At 36.6% G+C, this 16,762-nt stretch overlaps 4 protein-coding genes and 1 pseudogene across 5 annotated transcripts in view; 3 read left to right on the top strand and 2 right to left on the bottom strand.

Annotated features, from left to right (window-relative positions):
• LOC147924945 (putative F-box protein At1g53550) overlaps positions 1–1,332 on the bottom strand; it is a 1,473-nt gene extending 141 nt beyond the window's left edge. The window contains exons 1-2 of the mRNA XM_087497016.1: positions 766–1,332; positions 26–349 (exon numbers count right to left, since the gene is read on the bottom strand). Of these exons, the coding sequence (XP_087353142.1) occupies positions 26–349; positions 766–1,332 (891 nt within the window). The remainder of the gene's footprint in view (positions 1–25; positions 350–765) is intronic.
• Positions 1,333–3,436: 2,104 nt separating this feature from the next.
• On the bottom strand, positions 3,437–5,297 carry LOC104758705 (mitochondrial ATP-independent inner membrane protease subunit 1a-like). Its single transcript, XM_010481621.3, has 4 exons — positions 5,001–5,297; positions 4,671–4,895; positions 3,979–4,089; positions 3,437–3,881 (listed from the first exon to the last, which is right to left on the bottom strand). The coding sequence occupies exons 1-4, from the start codon at positions 5,133–5,135 to the stop codon at positions 3,846–3,848; spliced, it is 507 nt and encodes a 168-aa protein (XP_010479923.1). The 5' UTR covers positions 5,136–5,297; the 3' UTR covers positions 3,437–3,845.
• A 5-nt stretch (positions 5,298–5,302) lies between these two features.
• Positions 5,303–7,008, top strand: LOC104758704 (fatty-acid-binding protein 3, chloroplastic-like). Its single transcript, XM_087495391.1, has 5 exons — positions 5,303–5,677; positions 5,884–5,988; positions 6,154–6,309; positions 6,400–6,614; positions 6,700–7,008. Exons 1-5 carry the CDS (start codon positions 5,443–5,445, stop codon positions 6,856–6,858), a joined length of 870 nt encoding a protein of 289 aa, XP_087351517.1. The 5' UTR covers positions 5,303–5,442; the 3' UTR covers positions 6,859–7,008.
• Positions 7,009–8,405: 1,397 nt separating this feature from the next.
• On the top strand, positions 8,406–9,765 carry LOC147924944 (uncharacterized; annotated as a pseudogene).
• Positions 9,766–12,576: 2,811 nt separating this feature from the next.
• LOC147924943 (mitogen-activated protein kinase 18-like) lies at positions 12,577–16,456 on the top strand. 2 transcript variants are annotated; one of them, XM_087495561.1, is made up of 10 exons: positions 12,577–13,004; positions 13,237–13,645; positions 13,743–13,870; positions 13,991–14,050; positions 14,404–14,553; positions 14,642–14,797; positions 14,917–15,128; positions 15,272–15,373; positions 15,603–15,778; positions 15,861–16,456. In XM_087495561.1, exons 1-10 carry the CDS (start codon positions 12,981–12,983, stop codon positions 16,298–16,300), a joined length of 1,857 nt encoding a protein of 618 aa, XP_087351687.1. In that variant the 5' UTR covers positions 12,577–12,980; the 3' UTR covers positions 16,301–16,456. The 2 variants fall into 2 exon arrangements, with proteins under 2 accessions (XP_087351687.1, XP_087351688.1); XM_087495562.1 differs by lacking the exons at positions 12,577–13,004; positions 13,237–13,645; positions 13,743–13,870; positions 13,991–14,050 and adding an exon at positions 14,242–14,290.
• Positions 16,457–16,762: the final 306 nt, after the last annotated feature.

Genomic DNA, 16,762 nt, shown 5'->3' with positions numbered 1-16,762 from the left:
TGATGCCGCGCATGTAGTCACTCACGGTCTTGGTTCCCTTGTGAGATTCCTTGAGTTGATCCTTGATTTGGCGTACATGAGAACGAGATGGTTTCCCATAAGTGTTGGTGAGGGTCTTCCAGATGTCAGAGGATGTGGTGGCACGAGCAACAATTGCTTGAACAGGAAGTGAAAGAGATCCGAGCAGAGCACTGAACAGAAGTTTGTCCTGGCGTTTCCAGGCAGCAAAGTTGGGATTAGGTTGATCAGCAGCGGTGGCAGTGTTGATTGTTGCCGGTGGTGTGTTGTCTTCATCGGCAATGAAGCAATGAAGCTCATGTGCTTCGAGAAGAGATCGGATTTGAAGACGCTAGGTGATGAAGTTGGTTGGAGTCAGTTTGGTGATATTGCTCATGTTGAGTGAGATCAATGTCTTTTGAGGTTCTAAGACATTGAAAACAGGGGGCTGATTCAATGGAAGTAGAGGATACTTCAGACATGATGAGAGAAAGGAAGAAGTTGTGCAAAGAAGAAGAAGATAAACGTGAGTGCAAGAGGAAGAAGAAGAAGAAGAGAAGGAAGAAAGCGGCGGAAGAAAAAAAAAATTTAGGTTAGGATCAGATGCTCTGATACCATGTAGAATATGAGAACTGATGATTCTATTCATTAGGAGAATACATATTTATACAACAAGGTAATCAGGTTGTTAAGATTGTAATCCAAGGAGTCTTGGAGATTACGTTAGCTAAACAAGATAAAGACAAATGAAAGATAACCCTTATCTACTCTAATACGCAATACCTTAAACTGCTTATCGATTGTATCAAACCCTAAAGAATATATTTCTCCTATGTTTCTCCTCTTTGGTCGCACCCCCTCCAATATTCTCAGTTTGGATAAGGTTAAAGACTCTCCTGTGCTGGGGTTAAAAACCACCGCCACTGAATAATTGTTTTTGATATGATGAAGACAGACCAGTCCGCGGATAGGGCGACAGAATTGAAAGAAGTTTGTGCTACTGATCCTATGATGAGGGGTTGCTACCAGAGATGAGTTCATATTCGGCTTGTGAGGTGAAGAGTTGAAGGAAAACTCATGTGTGTTTTTGAAAGCGAAAAGAAGCCGCGGCGGAGCCGGGAACTTGATAGGGAACAGGTTGGTGTAATTTGGACGGCGAATTGTGGATGACCATTGCTTTGATACACAACGACACCTTGTTATAGACTTTAGAGATAATCTTGACAAGATATGGATGATGAGATCAACAGGAATCGAATCAAAACTTGAAGATCCTTTATCGGATCCGGCTACGCTTAGGTTATTCTCGGTACCTTGCTGCTTACGTTCACTCATCATGATGGATGAAGCCCTAGATAAAAAAAACTGGAGAAACTGTCCGGTTGTTAATTTTTTTTACATCCTTAAAATTCTTATTATACTCTAGGGGGGTGTATTCAACTTGACATTTTAAGTGATTTGTTAAAATTTACAAATCCTATGTTATTCAATCATGGATTTTTAAAAGTCTCCTGAAATCCACTGTTATTGAACTGATGATTTAAAAATCTACTTAAAATCCACTGTTATTCAAAACAATTTGTGGATTTGGATTTTAATAAGTTTTAGGGATTCTGGAGGATTTGAGAGGATTTGTTTAGTTAAAAATATAGAAATCCAAATCTCATGGTTTTAGGTGAGATTTGAAAGAATTTCACCATAAATCATATCAACTTCCCTAAAATCTATCAAAATTCTAAATTTTCAAAATCTCACCAAATTCTCCAAAATCATAGTTCCAATACACCCCGTAAATCACACAAGTCACCCAACCAATCATATTTTACTATATAGATTTGTGCCTTATATTTCAAAGGATCAATAAAAATAAAATAAAATACAAATTCAATAAAGGAATATAGAAATTATAAGCAACTTCATCTTATTTTCTCACACGAGTTCATCATCCAAAGATTCATCTTACGGTTATCTCAAAATTGTAAATCCCCAATAAAATCTTATGTAATGACTCTACTGCATTCTCACAAAAGGTGGGTAGAGAAGGCAGCAGTAGATTCTTCCGACCGAGTCCCAGTGGCAGAGTGAAGTAATTAAAATACCTAGCTAACAAGACTTGTGTCAATCAAGATTGTTTGGATCTGAATCGGCCAGAATACATGTTCTGTTCTGTACTGTGAATATACCTTACTTGAATTCTGGATTTTATGTAACCATTTTGACTTTCATATAGCCACGTTAATGAATCAATCCCAACAAGGGGAACTTCATCATATTACATTCCATGAACCTTTTGTCTCATTTTGTTTTCTTTTCTCAAATCTCTTTTCAATGGAACGAGCTTATGGGGTCACTAATATCAACTCCCACATACAAATAACTCTCGATCTTGACAGATGATAATGATGTGCCTGATAGGATGGAGTAAATAAATTTGAAATGACACCAGAAGCGCTTAAGTAGTGAAGAAAGCAAGACTTGGCATTTAATTATCAAGCAAGATATGTTTCAGACATGTACCAAGTAAAACCAAGCGAGCATATACAAATTTTACCAATGAGATTCACATAATACAATTTAACCAACGAGACACCAAAACCTCCGGATAATATTAATAAAAAAACAGTCTTTTCTATCATAGTGGCATCGATTGCTAGCTACTAAACAAAAACCCTCAACAAAATGTAGGGCAGAAGCTCTGGTTTCAGACATGACATAAATAAAACATGTAAAACAAAACAATAGACAGAGAGAAACAACAGAAACAAGATAAAAAAAAAACAAACGATAAAGAAAAAAAAAAAGATTTGGTTCCTCTGATCAACGAAATGTGAGATCTTTTCTTCCGATTTGCGATTATGAAAGATTAATTGCAAGAGGAGATAAAGAAAAGATCATTGGGTTTTGATTTATGCCTGCAACGGAACAAAAACAGCATTGTAAATCTCGCTGCTCTGATCTCTCAAAGGCACTTTGGATTTTAACCCTAATTGCGGCGATGTTTATTTATAAGCGCCAAGAAGAAGAAGAAGAATACCTTCAGTGCTTCGAATTGTCTACTTTACCCTTAAACCTATTTTTTAACCTATCTTTGTATTCTCTGAAAGGGTCAATAACTTTGGAAATTTTCCAAAGATTACCTATACTTTTAAATTTTCTATTTAGTCCTAATCAGCTATAAATAAAGATTAGTTTAAAAGCAAGACCGGTTCGGTCTGATTAGAGCATGTCCAATTAAATTCAAAATACACATTTTTAATAGGGGCGATTTGTGCAGATAAGGAACAATGGAGTAATTATTTAAGCCGAGATGTGTTGAAGAGAGGAGTGAAACAAGTGAAGTGTATAGTCTGAAATTATGCAGAGTGTATAGTTTGCACTGGAGAAGAAATAGATAGGTAGAATGTCGGTATATGTATGTAATTAGTAGTTCTTTAAACACTTCAATAAATTTTCTCTTTACTTAACACTTTTATCTTGAGAGTTCACTTAAATGCTAAATCCGTAGCATCAACTTGTAAATATCAGAACAAGCTCTACACTCGACCTCTGTCTTAAGTTAAGTACAGTGGCTGCTCCTTTCACTGAAATTGCTCCCTCCAATGTAATAGTAGCTAGCTAGGTACAATCTCAGCTCTTTAAGCTATCTCTCAAAACACTTGTTAGTCACTGTATTATCTCCGGATCATCGTTTTCAATGTAAGTAAAGATCAAATACAGAGAGAAAATAGATATGTATCTAAGAAACAATAAAACCGCTCGGGTAATCCTTCCTTGATGCGTCATTCTGCGGAAGAAACCGATACCGCATGGAGACAACCTCAATGTCTCAATGTCTATGTATATGATTGTCATCTCAATGACCCAAAGTATTCCGGTGGCCAGACCTAGAGAAGCAAACACATAGGTTACTGAAAATATTATTGTCACAGTTTCATTCATAATAACTTCATAGCTAGAAATTTTGAGATTAGAAGGATTTACCCGCAGAAGAGCTTTGCCTTCGATGAGACTGTAAGGTATAGGTCCAAAATGGCGTGAATCAGTTGAAGCATACAAGTTATCTCCCTGAATCCAAACATGACCTTTTGGAATCTATTACACAAGACCCTTAATCAGACAAGCTTTGGTGCTGTAAGAAACCAAGATTGGTCCGTAGTGCAGTGCAGAGGTATAATACAACAGCAGAGAGCCTAAATGCTATAACGAATCTGACTTTAATCGAAACCAGTCACCAGCAAATGATTTACATTCTAGAGTCTAGACCATTCCAAATCATCAATCATACACACATAAACCCTAAAACCCTATAAATTTGCAAATTCCATCTTCTTTTCACCGTAAACTCTTAATGCTATCACTACTCTGAGTTCAGCTTTAGATCGAAGCCAGTAACTAGCAATGTCTCACCTTCTAAACCATCCCGTATCATCATCACATAGATAACCTAGAAACCCTATAAATTTTTCACATTCCATAAACTCTTACACCCTAAAAGCTATAATTACTCTCGACTTTAATCCAGTTTCAAGCAATTCTTCACCTTTTAGACCATCATACGCAGATAAACCCTAAACCCTAGATTTCTTTTGCAAAAATTAAATCAAATAGTTTAACCAAATGCAACAAAAAAAAGATTGAATTTTTAAAATCGAGAGATGGCTCAATGAGCATACCACAACGCTGACTGAGCTATCACCAACCAATGGGTCAGCAGAGAAAGTGAGTCTATCGCCTTCTAAACCCAAGACTCGCTTCGTCACCATCCTGTTTGGATCTCTCGGAGATCGAACCAACACAACATCACCAAGCCCAATCTTACCAAACCGATGTGATAAATGTTCCGCCAAAATTACATCGCCGGTGAGATTAAGCGTCGGAAGCATACTTGGACCTTGAACCTAAAACCCCCAAATCAAACCAAAAAAAAAAAATTTAGATTTTGTGAAGAATACAAAAAGAGATAAACAAATTCAATTTCGCTTGAGTTACAAACAATTACAGACGTGAGTTGAGGAGATTATGTAACGATCCGTGACATGAAGCAAGCAGAGAAACTTGGCTACGATTGATACATTCTCGAACGCTTCCTTCGCTGTTCCACGCCATTGATTCAGAAAACTCAGCACTCTCGTTCTCATCTCTCTCTCTCTCTCTCTCGGAGAAGCTAATCTCGTCTGAAAAAGGCTGAAGACGAAGAACGAGGGAACCTAAACACTTAAAACGACATGCAGTTAGTTATCCCACACCTTAAACGACACCAAGTCTTGACCTTTTAATGTGTTTTTTCACTTGTTAATGTCAAAACGACAAGTAGTGGAGTTGCGTAAACTAAAAACGTCAGGTTTTCTTCGTTAATTACAACCAAAGCTACTAGTGTGAGAATTTGTTCTTCTTCTTCCTCAAATCAAAACACTTCACTTAGGATTTATCGCCGGAGTTTTGAAGATGGACAGGGTTCTTGCAGCGGTTCCATCAGCAATGTGTGTCTCTCTGCGCACTAATGCTGAACCAATTCACCATTTTCCCGTAAAGTTCTCGAATCGGGTTCTTCAGACAGGGGACTGCGTTTCTTCTCTAAGGAAAGCTTCGATTTACCCTTCTCCAAAAGGCAATTCTTTGATTAGAAAGATGCATTGTGGTGAAAAATCGCGTGGGATCGTTAAATCAGCAGCTTCTTCAGGTAAAGGTTGAACCTTTGTTGTTGTCTTTCATTTCAGGAAAAAAAAAAAAAAACAGAATTTGATTTGAAATTTGTAGTTGAGTTTGCTTTTGGAGTTTAGGGTTAATCAATCATTTTGATTCTTTCTTTTAGAAAGCAGAAAGAACAAATTTGATTGCAATTTGAGTATTTACCAAGTTTCATTTTGGTCTGTCTGGCTTTTGTAGTTGGAAATGCAGAGGACTATGCTGAAGAAACGGCTACAAGCGTGAAGTTTCAGAGATCAGTGACATTACCTGGTTGTTCTTCTCCGTTGTCTTTGCTTGGCACAGGTTAGTTTTTATCATATCTGAACTCCCTAGCTTCAAAAATGCTAGCGTTTCTCAAAGCTTTTATCATATATCTCTGTGGGGTCTTGTGTGTTTGAAATGCTTCTAAACTTGCTCTGAGACTTCCTTTAATGGATCTATTTATGAAAAATGCATCAATGTTTTCAGGGTTTAGGGAGAAAAAGTTTGCTATCATTGGTGTCAAAGTCTATGCTGCGGGCTATTATGTGAATGAATCTATCCTGAGTGGGTTAAGCGCTTGGAAAGGTCGATCTGCTGATGAGATCCAAAGTGATTCATCACTGTTCAGTTCCATTTTTCAAGGTAAGGAAATGTGAAAACTGATAGCTTTCGTCATCCATCATTGATCCCTCTCTCTCTCTGTCTTAAGTCATCTTCCTCTCATCAATGCAGCTCAAGCAGAAAAAGCATTGCAGATTGTTCTCGTGAGAGATGTTGATGGTAAAACTTTCTGGGATGCATTGGATGAAGCCATTTCACCGAGAATCAAATCTCCATCTTCCGAGGATACTACCGCTCTCTCTACATTTCGCGGGATCTTCCAAAGCAGATCTCTCAACAAAGGAAGTGTCATACTCTTGACTTGGATCAACCCTTCTAAAATGCTTGTAAGCACATTTTTTCAGGCTTTTAGAATTGTTTTTACACATGATCTTTTGTTGTTGCTTGCTCATTTGTTGGCTCGTCTGTTAGGTTTCTGTTTCTTCGGGAGGATTGCCAACGGTTGTGGATGCTACGATCGAGTCAGGCAGTGTTATATCTGCCCTGTTCGATGTGTTCTTTGGAGATTCTCCGGTTTCTCCTACATTGAAATCCTCAGTGGCGAACCAATTAGCTATGACTCTTGTGTGAAAGTAAAGTATCATACTGTAGTTGTATATCATGAATCTTGTAATGTGTTAGTCTCTGTTTATCTTTTTATCTTCTAAACCAGATACTCGAAATCTCAAGTGAAACTTAGTTAAAATATATAAAGAGCATAGTCACTCTAATTATTACCAATTTGTCTTTTAAGATGTAATGGATCTTAACATGATATAGAAGCAAACTAAACTAAAAAAATGGGTTTGATCCCCTGATGTAGTCCAAAAATAGTGAGCCAAACAGGTGGAAGTTAGGTAAGAATTAAATCTTTAGAAGTGTAAGTCAGTATTATAGTTTCTACAATGGGAAATAAATATGATTGTGGTGGAGGACAAGAAAAGGTGAATGAAATCATATGGTTTGGGGGCAAGTTGAGGAAGTGAGTCGTTTTCTTGGTGTGGCCTTTACCACATGCAACTTCCTTCTTCTCTCTCAGTGGACCACAAATTACACAATTATAAATTGATGATGCATTGTCTCTTTATTTTCATCAACATTACTACAATATCTTTTGCACAAATTTTTTAGTATTATTTTGGTTACGGTTGACCCCTTTTGTTTTTCCCATCTTTATATTTGGCTCACAGTCTTTTTTAATAATATGTAATACAATTAAAGAAAACAAAAAAATCTGCTTAGTGGAGATATCTGCTTAGTGGAAAAAAGCATGATTCATTCATGTGATGCGATGGTAATATTGTGTTCCCTTCTGTTGAAATGTGAATGCATTTTATATTTCATATTTTTGAAAATTATTACTAAGAAACAGTTAAATTAGTAGCTAATTATTATTCAACAGATAATAATGTGATGCATGCTGGTTATATTGTCTTATTATGTAGAGCCTGATCTAAATTAGATAATATGTAACACAAATAAAGAAAACAAAATAAATCTGCTTAGTGGAGATAGATATTGGCTCCTCCAATCAAAACTCTAAAACAAAAAAGGACACAGAAAAAAAGCATGATTCATTCATGTGTTGAGATGGTAATATATTGTGTTCCCTTCTGTTGATATATGAATGCATTTTATGTTTCATATTTTTAAAAATTATTACTATAAAACAGTTAAATGATCAGTAGCTAATTTTTATTCAACAAATAATAACGTTAGGCCATCATTAACGGCAGAACTATTGGTGTGTTTTTAGCCCAATTTTATTAATAAAAAAGGGAATAGTGGGCTTAGATCAAAAATTTTGGTCTTGAGATAGAACTGATCTAAGAGCATGTGCATCAGCGTACTTTGAGTCCGTCCCACATAATTAAAATTTTAATTTTAAATCGAAATGAATGAATTATGAAAGAAACTTATCTACAAACGGGACGTATTTTCGTCCGTCCTTCATAACACGTGGACGTGGCGGTGTGTAATAGGTTGTTGTCGTTTGGGTAGGGTGAACCGAAAAAATCGTGGTCTCGAGTCATTTGTTTTCTCTCCGTCTCTCTTTCTTTACTCTCTCTCTCTCTCTCTCTCTTGACGGCGATTTGATTCTGAAGGCCGATCTCCTTGAAAATTGGCTGAAGCAAAGGCAAATCCAAAGGTCCTAGACTACTTGTCTCTCGAGACGCGCTCTGCGAAAAGCTTTCTCGATCGTAATCCAAAGGTACTAGGGCTTACAATTCTCCAATTCTATTGAAATATCTCTGTTTGAGCTTGTAGATGCAGATTTTTGGGTATCATTTTTCAATGATTTTTTGATGGTTTTCGTAGACGAAGTAGTTGTTTGGTTTAGTTCGAATTTTGAACTTCAATGGATTAAAGTCTTGATTTTTAGATTCTGGGTATGAGCTTATTAGATTTCTTAGTTGTTTATTTGATGTTTTAGAACATATAATTAAGTCTTGGATGAATTGATGGAGATATCAAGCTTAAAGATGTTTACTTTACTTAATTCGTTTTAGCATATAATTTTTTTTTGGGGTGTCTTGTGTTTAAAAAAGGTTCTGTAATGAAGAAATCTCGAGAAAGTGGTTTCTTGTTCTGTGGTTTGTGTGGGACGATGGTGACAGAAATGCTAAATCTAGAGAATGCCCACTTTGCAAAACAACGAGAAATGCTAAAGGTATCCATGAAGTTTTCTATTATCAAATGCAAACAGTTTTTGTTTATTTGTTTCTTTGTCTCTTGGGTTAATTTTGTTATTTTTGCTTTTACTGTTTTCTGATATCATTGACAAGAACATAGCTTACACAGTTTCTGCTGAGGTATGTTTCTTTGTTGCATCGTATAATCTGTATGTTATTCATAAGCTGTGTTGTGTAAATTTGTTTCTATTTCACAGAGTTATGATGATTTCTATGCTCTTTATTTGTGTTAGTCCATTGTTATTAGGCTATGAACACGCACAACACACACACACACAATGAAAACAATCATTTCCTGCTATGTAGTTAGTTTCAGGCTTGAACATTTGGAGACTGTTTTTTTTGCAAGAACATTGTATCATGAACATTAGTATACAACTCATGCTCTTTGCTTATTACAGGATATCAGAAGAGAATTAGGAATATCTCTGTTTGGTAAAAAGACGCAGGAAGAAGCAGAGCTACCAAAGGTTTGTAATAAGATAACAGATCTTTTACACGTTTTTTTCTTTCTCAATCCATGGCTTGTGATGTTGATGGATGATTCGTCTCTTTGCAGATCAAAAAGGCTTGCGAGAAATGCCAGCACCCAGAGCTTGTATACACAACTAGACAAGTATGATACTCCAGCTTTTTTAATTCTGTGGTTTCAAGTTCTTGTCTTCTTTGATTCAACTTCAAAGAATTGTGTTCATGGGATATTTCTGGTTTTTGCAGACGAGATCAGCTGATGAAGGACAAACAACATCCTACATTTGCCCCAATTGTAGTCATAGATTCACAGAAGGTTGAGGTTATAATCATCTCTCCAGCATGTGATTCAGATTTCACGAGAGCATACCAGTTTTGTTTCTTACATCAATATTATCTATCAACTTTCATATCCATTGTGATCATTAGAACCTTATGTGTAGTTCCTTGCATTTATGTTACGATCTCATACATTCAACTTTGTAATTTTCTTATGTTTTTAATGTCAATGTTATATGTTTTATTTAAATTAAAACTTTAATATGTTTTTACTTATTAATTTAAATAATTAATTTTTAAAATTAAAATACTATTATTTTTTCCAGGAGACCAACTGTGAGGGAAACCAATGCTCATACCAAACTTAAGAAACTCTCAAAATAAGATTAATATATTTGAAGAACCAAAATTTGTCCTACACCAATGCACATGCTCTAAAGCCCAGTTCTCCTTTGTTTCCTATATTCTGATTGGTCGAGATATTTTGGAGAGAAAGAAAAATATTCATTTCTCTCATCCTTCTTTGAAATCGAGTCTATAATTCTCAGGAAGAAGCTAAACTGAACAAGGATTTGAACGGATCCGATGCTCAATACCATCGCGCTAAGGAAAGGATTGCTGCGAAAGACTCTTCTCCGCGAAAAACTTCGGCGTCGAGAGTCGCAATCTTAAGCAAGTCGGTGATTTGGTTTCAATTTGGTGAAACGAGAGGATTTGGGAATTAGGGTTTGAAATTTGGATTGGATGATAATTTGGTTAAGTAGGATGATGCTTCTGTATCTGGAAACGAGATTATTTGGGGATTAGGGTTTTGATCTTTAGTTATCAATCAAAAAAATCGTAGCTAAGTAAGAATCATTGGTTTGAAACTGAATGTGGGTTAAGCGAAAACTATAGGATTATGTTATGTTGTGGAAAAATCTCAGCTTCTTTAGGTCATGATCTTCCCAGAGATAGTGATTAAAAATGTTTTAACTAAATAGTTGGTGTTTACTAGAATGTAAAGGCTTTGGTGCGTTTATTGATTGTTATGTAGTTAACTAGTTTGAGGATGTCCATGAAGCAGGTGTTCAGCCTCCTAACATCTCATATAGTGGATCAACAATCAACGCATCAGCGGATACATCTCTTCCCAACAATCCTATGGGACAGATTCCTCGGTTACATTTCCCTTCGTGCAGTGACATATGTGACTACGAACTGGAGAAGCTGAACAAAGAACAAGGGACCTTAAGGAAAAACTTTGAAGAAACGGTTAGTTTGTTGTTGTTTAGTTTATTTAGTTTATTCTCGGTAAAATCTAATCTTTATTCAATTTTCTGTCTTCTCTGCTCACTGTCTTGTTGTTTGTAAACAGACATTAGAGTTGAAGGCTGAACTCGAGAGAAAGATGGCTGAAGCATGCAGTGAGTACGAGTGGAGCCTTTAAGAGTTTGATTGCCATGAACAGTCTCTTGGCGAACGCTTACAAGTGTTCACGTCAAGTGAAGAGTGCAGCCACAGATACTGCAGCTGTTAGAGGTAATCTTTAAGAGTTAAGAAAAGTGAATATCGAAAAAGCGAATGAGCTAAACAATGACACTCACACTTTTTCCTTCTTTAGCAGCTAGGAGCTCCCAACATCCAACGCAGCAGCAGCAAGCAGTACAAACGGACATGACTATGAATTCAGCTGCTCCTTCTCGACCCTCAGTCACAACAGCGGAAGCTCCAATTCCTTCAGGTCCTCCTTTGCATTTACCGCGCTGCAATATGCCTCAACCGAGACCGATATCTCAGCAAGCAGTACAAACAAACACGAATATGAATTCAACTGCTCCTCCACAAGGCTCAACAACAACAACAAGAGTTGTATGTTTGTTTGTTTTTTTATATTTTATTTACAATGTTTTTTTGTTTCATAAAAATTTGGTATTGTATTTTGAATTTTAGTAAAAGTTTATAAGTTTGCAATTTAAATGTTATTTTAAAAGTTTTTATAATTGTAAAATGTTTAAAAATATTATATAATTAAATCTTATGATCTTAAACATGTTCTCCCAATAACTAACTTTTTAACAAAAGATCTTAACTACTGATATTACATTATTTTCACTATATCTTTATTCTAAGAACACCAAAATTAGTTTCCCTATTAATGATGCCCTTATGCATGCAGATTATATTTTTGTCATATTATGTAGTAGACTAAAGCCTGATCTAAATAGATTAGATAGGACCAGCTTTGCAACTCATTCACATGTTTGAATGCCATCTCAAATACAACAACAAAATCTTTATATACTTCTTTTTTTCTTCAAATTCAATCAAAGATCAGATAGTATAATATTAAACCTTTTTTTTGTGTGTGGATTGATTGCCCCCTCTTGTGATAAAACTTTTTATATGAACCACACAGACACTAATTTCGTTGGTCTTTTCAATAAATACAAACGCCAAACTGTGTGAAATTGACATATGCGAATATCATCAACTATACCTTTAGTTTCCACACGAATTACTTCCAGCAAAGACTATGACATTACCCAAATGTTGATTGCACTCTTTTTTTGACAGCCAACAATTTGTTGATAATATATATGTAGATTCATTCCTATCACGTGGAGGGTTAAATTGACCACTTGAGAAAAAGAGTGGCGACGATTAAAAATAAAAAAATAAGATAGGGGTCAAAATCGGAAACTAAAGAAACATAAAAAACGGTCCAAGTCGAGCAACAGGTGTCTTCTTTGCTCTTTAACCAATGTGAGTCATTTTCAAAAAAAGGTCGTCTCCACTCAAAATGAAAGTTTACCCTCAAAGTTGTCAAGTAATAACGAAACTGCCACTCATCTGGGATTTAGTCACACCCGTACGCAATAAAAGTACCCATTAGAATTAGTAATTATTTTAAGATTCAAATTTTTAGGAATACTCAAAACAAAAAAAAAAAATCTCAACTTTTTTTAAATTCTCTCTCTCTTCTTCTTTCTCTCTCGTCTCTTCTTCGTCTTCTACGATCGCTGCTGGATCTAGGTCTTCTTTGTCTTCTGTTCTGCTCTCTCGTCTTCTTCACAGACTGAGTTTTGATTAGAGTTCGTTCTGTTTTGAGACTTTTAGCAAATTAGGGTTTTTTTTCTTTTAACTTTTCGAAAAAGCCAATCGAGATTTTGATTTCTGGTATAAAAAATTTGCTATTTTCTTCGTTATTTCTGAGATTATATCGAAAGAGTTGAGTTTTCTATTTCCGTATTTTGTGTTTTTCGATTCAAGTTGATAAATTTGAAGACGATGCAACAAAATCAAGTGAAGAAGGTTACTCTCTTGCTCTCTCTCTCAATCATGCTTTGGTTTAAATATGAGAAATAGAGAATAAAGTCTTAATCTTTTTTTTCTTTCATAAATTACCAAAAAAGCTTTCCTTTTCCAATTGCAATAAGGTTTAGTTGCATGAGCACATAATAAAGTCTTTATCTTTCTATTTATTTGAGTTTGTGGATAAGCTTTACTGGATTCTTTATAAAGTTTTCTTTTGTTGATTCATCAGGGGACGAAAGAGATGGAGTTTTTCACAGAGTATGGTGATGCTAACAGGTATCGGATTCTTGAAGTTATTGGTAAAGGAAGCTATGGAGTTGTGTGTGCAGCGATTGATACACATACTGGAGAAAAAGTCGCTATCAAGAAGATTAATGATGTCTTTGAACATATCTCTGATGCGCTTCGGATTCTCCGTGAGGTGAAGCTTCTTAGGCTTCTACGGCATCCTGATATAGTGGAGATCAAAAGCATTATGCTGCCTCCTTCTAAGAGGGAGTTTAAAGACATTTATGTTGTGTTTGAGCTTATGGAATCTGATCTTCATCAAGTTATTAAAGCTAATGATGATTTGACTCGTGAACACCACCAGTTTTTCCTTTATCAGATGCTTCGTGCTTTGAAGTTTATGCATACAGGTGCAATTTGTTTTCGTTGTGTTGAAGACTTGAGATCCGCAGCTTTGTGTTTTTTAACTTGTCTGGTTGTACTTAACTGTTTGTTTACTGGGTGTAGCTAATGTTTATCATCGTGACCTTAAGCCAAAGAATATACTGGCCAATGCAAACTGCAAGTTGAAAGTTTGTGACTTTGGATTGGCTAGAGCATCGTTCAATGATACGCCTACAACAGTCTTTTGGACGGTTAGCAGCCTCATGGAAACTTTTTGACTTTTGTTTGCTAACTGTTAAACTTTGTCTTTGTTACTGTCCCCACTTTTGTGTGTTTGACCTTTCCTTTTGCTTCATTTAAACTGGATGCAGGACTATGTTGCCACAAGATGGTATAGAGCACCTGAGCTCTGTGGGTCATTCTTTTCAAAGGTATGTGTTACTGTGGACTTGAAACACGTTTTTTTTTTATGCGCACTAGTTGTCTATGCTCTAGGTCTTATGTACAGAATAGTGTTTGTTGTAGAATATCTGCAGAATAGTGTTAAAAGAAATAGCTGATATTTGATGGTACTTGAATAAGTATAGAGTTGTGCCCCAGTGGGATATTAAAATAATTCTTGTTCAGGGATGACTTTGATCTCTCCCGGAAGTTGAAAATCTGTGAATCAGGTAACCTTGTATCAGGTTATGTTCATTGAGTGTTTTTGTTTTGCATATGCAACTTCATATTTTGGATTTTTTTTTTCCCCTCAGTCTGATTTACAGTTAATATTATTTTGCAGTATACTCCAGCTATCGACGTTTGGAGCATTGGCTGCATCTTTGCAGAGGTACTAACAGGGAAGCCATTGTTTCCGGGGAAAAGTGTTGTTCATCAGTTGGAGTTGATTACTGATCTTCTTGGCACACCAAAATCAGAAACAATCTCTGGAGTATGATTCCTTTGTCTGCTTCACATTCACTGGCAACATATATTTATATACTGAACTGTATAGCTAAAAATCTATATATCTGATACAGGTTCGAAATGATAAAGCTAGAAAATACTTGACCGAAATGAGGAAGAAAAATCCTGTCACCTTCTCGCAAAAATTCTCCAAAGCAGATCCTTCAGCACTTCGTCTTTTGCAGAGGCTGTTGGCTTTTGATCCAAAGGACCGACCCACTGCTGCAGAGGTCTCTGTTCTGTCATTGTCACTTTGTTGTTAGATACTTGTTTCTTTCGGAAGCTGCCTTGCTTCTTTTGTGTATCTTTGCTGACTTTGCTAGCTTTTCTGTTTCCGGAATTTGGATAGGCATTGGCTGATCCTTACTTCAAGGGTCTTTCTAAAGTTGAAAGAGAACCTTCAAGTCAGCCAATATCGAAGATGGAGTTTGAATTTGAGAGACGAAGACTGACGAAGGACGACATTAGAGAGTTAATATACAGAGAAATACTGGAATACCATCCTCAGTTGCTCAAGGACTACATGAGCGGCTCAGAGGGATCTAATTTTGTATATCCAAGGTTTTAATTTCTCCCTACCTTTTACTATTATTCGCCAAATGAAACATCCTTCTTTTCCTTCTCCCTTTGAATTTATGTTAAACCTTTTATTTATGTCGCCTGCTTCTAACTTTTCGTCCTTGTTTTGACTTTTTCTCTTGCAGTGCCATTGGACATCTTAGGCAGCAGTTCACTTACTTAGAGGAAAATAGTAGCAGAAATGGGCCGGTCATACCTCTCGATAGGAAACACGCATCACTTCCTCGGTAAGTTTTTTCATTCCATGCATGTCAACTGCGGAGAATATGAACAGTTTTTACTCTTCCTTCTGTTGCAGCATAGCATTTGTTAAGTATATGGTCCAAAGGCAAACTTTCATCTGTTCTCTACTCTTCTTATGGAAGTTGATGATTCTTTTTTGTTCTTCCTTATGTTGCGGCATAACATTTGTGAAGCATATGATTCTATTCTAATGGATATGATTGTTTAATACAGGTCTACCGTTCACTCAAGTGTAGTCCATTCTACCACTCAACCCAACGTGAGCGCAACAGAGAGTAGACGTGTTTCTTTTGAGCCTTCAGGAAATGTAGTTACTTCTGCAGGGCATCCATCAACTTCCACATATCCTACTAAATCTATTGGGCCTCCACCAAGAGTACCGCCGTCGGGTATAACCTCGCCCGCATTACTAAATATAATTTTCCAAAACTTCATAGACTTTTAACCAATTGGACTACTGTGTGTCATTAGGTAGACCAGGTCGTGTTGCAGAATCGTCTGTACCTTCTTATGAGAGTGGTAGGAACCTCAAAGAAGCTTATTTCAGAAGCGGGGTATCATCTCCACACTGCTACTTCCGGCCAAACACCATGACAAACCCGATGAACCGCAACGTAGAAGCTTCTTCTTTTCAGCCAAAACCACAAACTTCTGTTCCTCAGTTCAGTCCCACTGTACCGCCAGCTGCTACATCTAACCAAAGAGACGTTGAGATGATGAACCAGCCAAACCCTTATATCCAACAACAGCTCTCCAAGATAGATCAGTTAAGCAACAACAACAACACGCAGATGGCCCTTGATGCTAAGCTGTTGCAAGCACAATCGCAGTTTGGTCCAGCTGGAGCAGCAGCGGTTGCAGTAGCAGCACACCGGAACATAGGCACAATTAGTTACGGAGCAGCAACATAGACAACAATTACAGACAGATCTTTAACCACATCAGTTTCTCCACCAGGACCAGGTGATCCTGGTCTCTCTAGTTTTTTATGTAAGTATTATTCAGTCAGGCTCTGATTCAAAACTATGTTGCGGCAATGATATAATAAAGACTTTTTAGTTTTGTAACTCACGAGAACAAGATCGGCCTTGGATTTTTAGTCTGATTGCGGGTCAGTCCCGGTGATTGTTTCGGTTATCTTGTTGGCTCCGTAATCTTTGAATTTTCCATAAGCGTAGTTCACAGTAGAGAAGAAGATGGTGGTGATTATATACTTCTTAAACTTCTTAATCGGTCCCATTAGTTCTTCAACAATGAGGAATCTCTCTGATTATTTGAAAACCTGGTCTTTGATTTGGTTGATATAGACAAAATTGGGCCAAAGAATGTGGAAGTAAAAACAAAAATCGTTGGTCCTTAGATTGTTCTCCTCC

The sequence above is a fragment of the Camelina sativa genome, chromosome 17, assembly GCF_030686135.1.
Source record: "Camelina sativa cultivar CO46 ecotype springtype chromosome 17, ASM3068613v1".
NCBI lineage: Eukaryota > Viridiplantae > Streptophyta > Magnoliopsida > Brassicales > Brassicaceae > Camelina > Camelina sativa.
The sequence above is the reverse complement of the archived record's forward strand: the minus strand, read 5'-3'. Positions and strand labels throughout refer to the sequence as shown.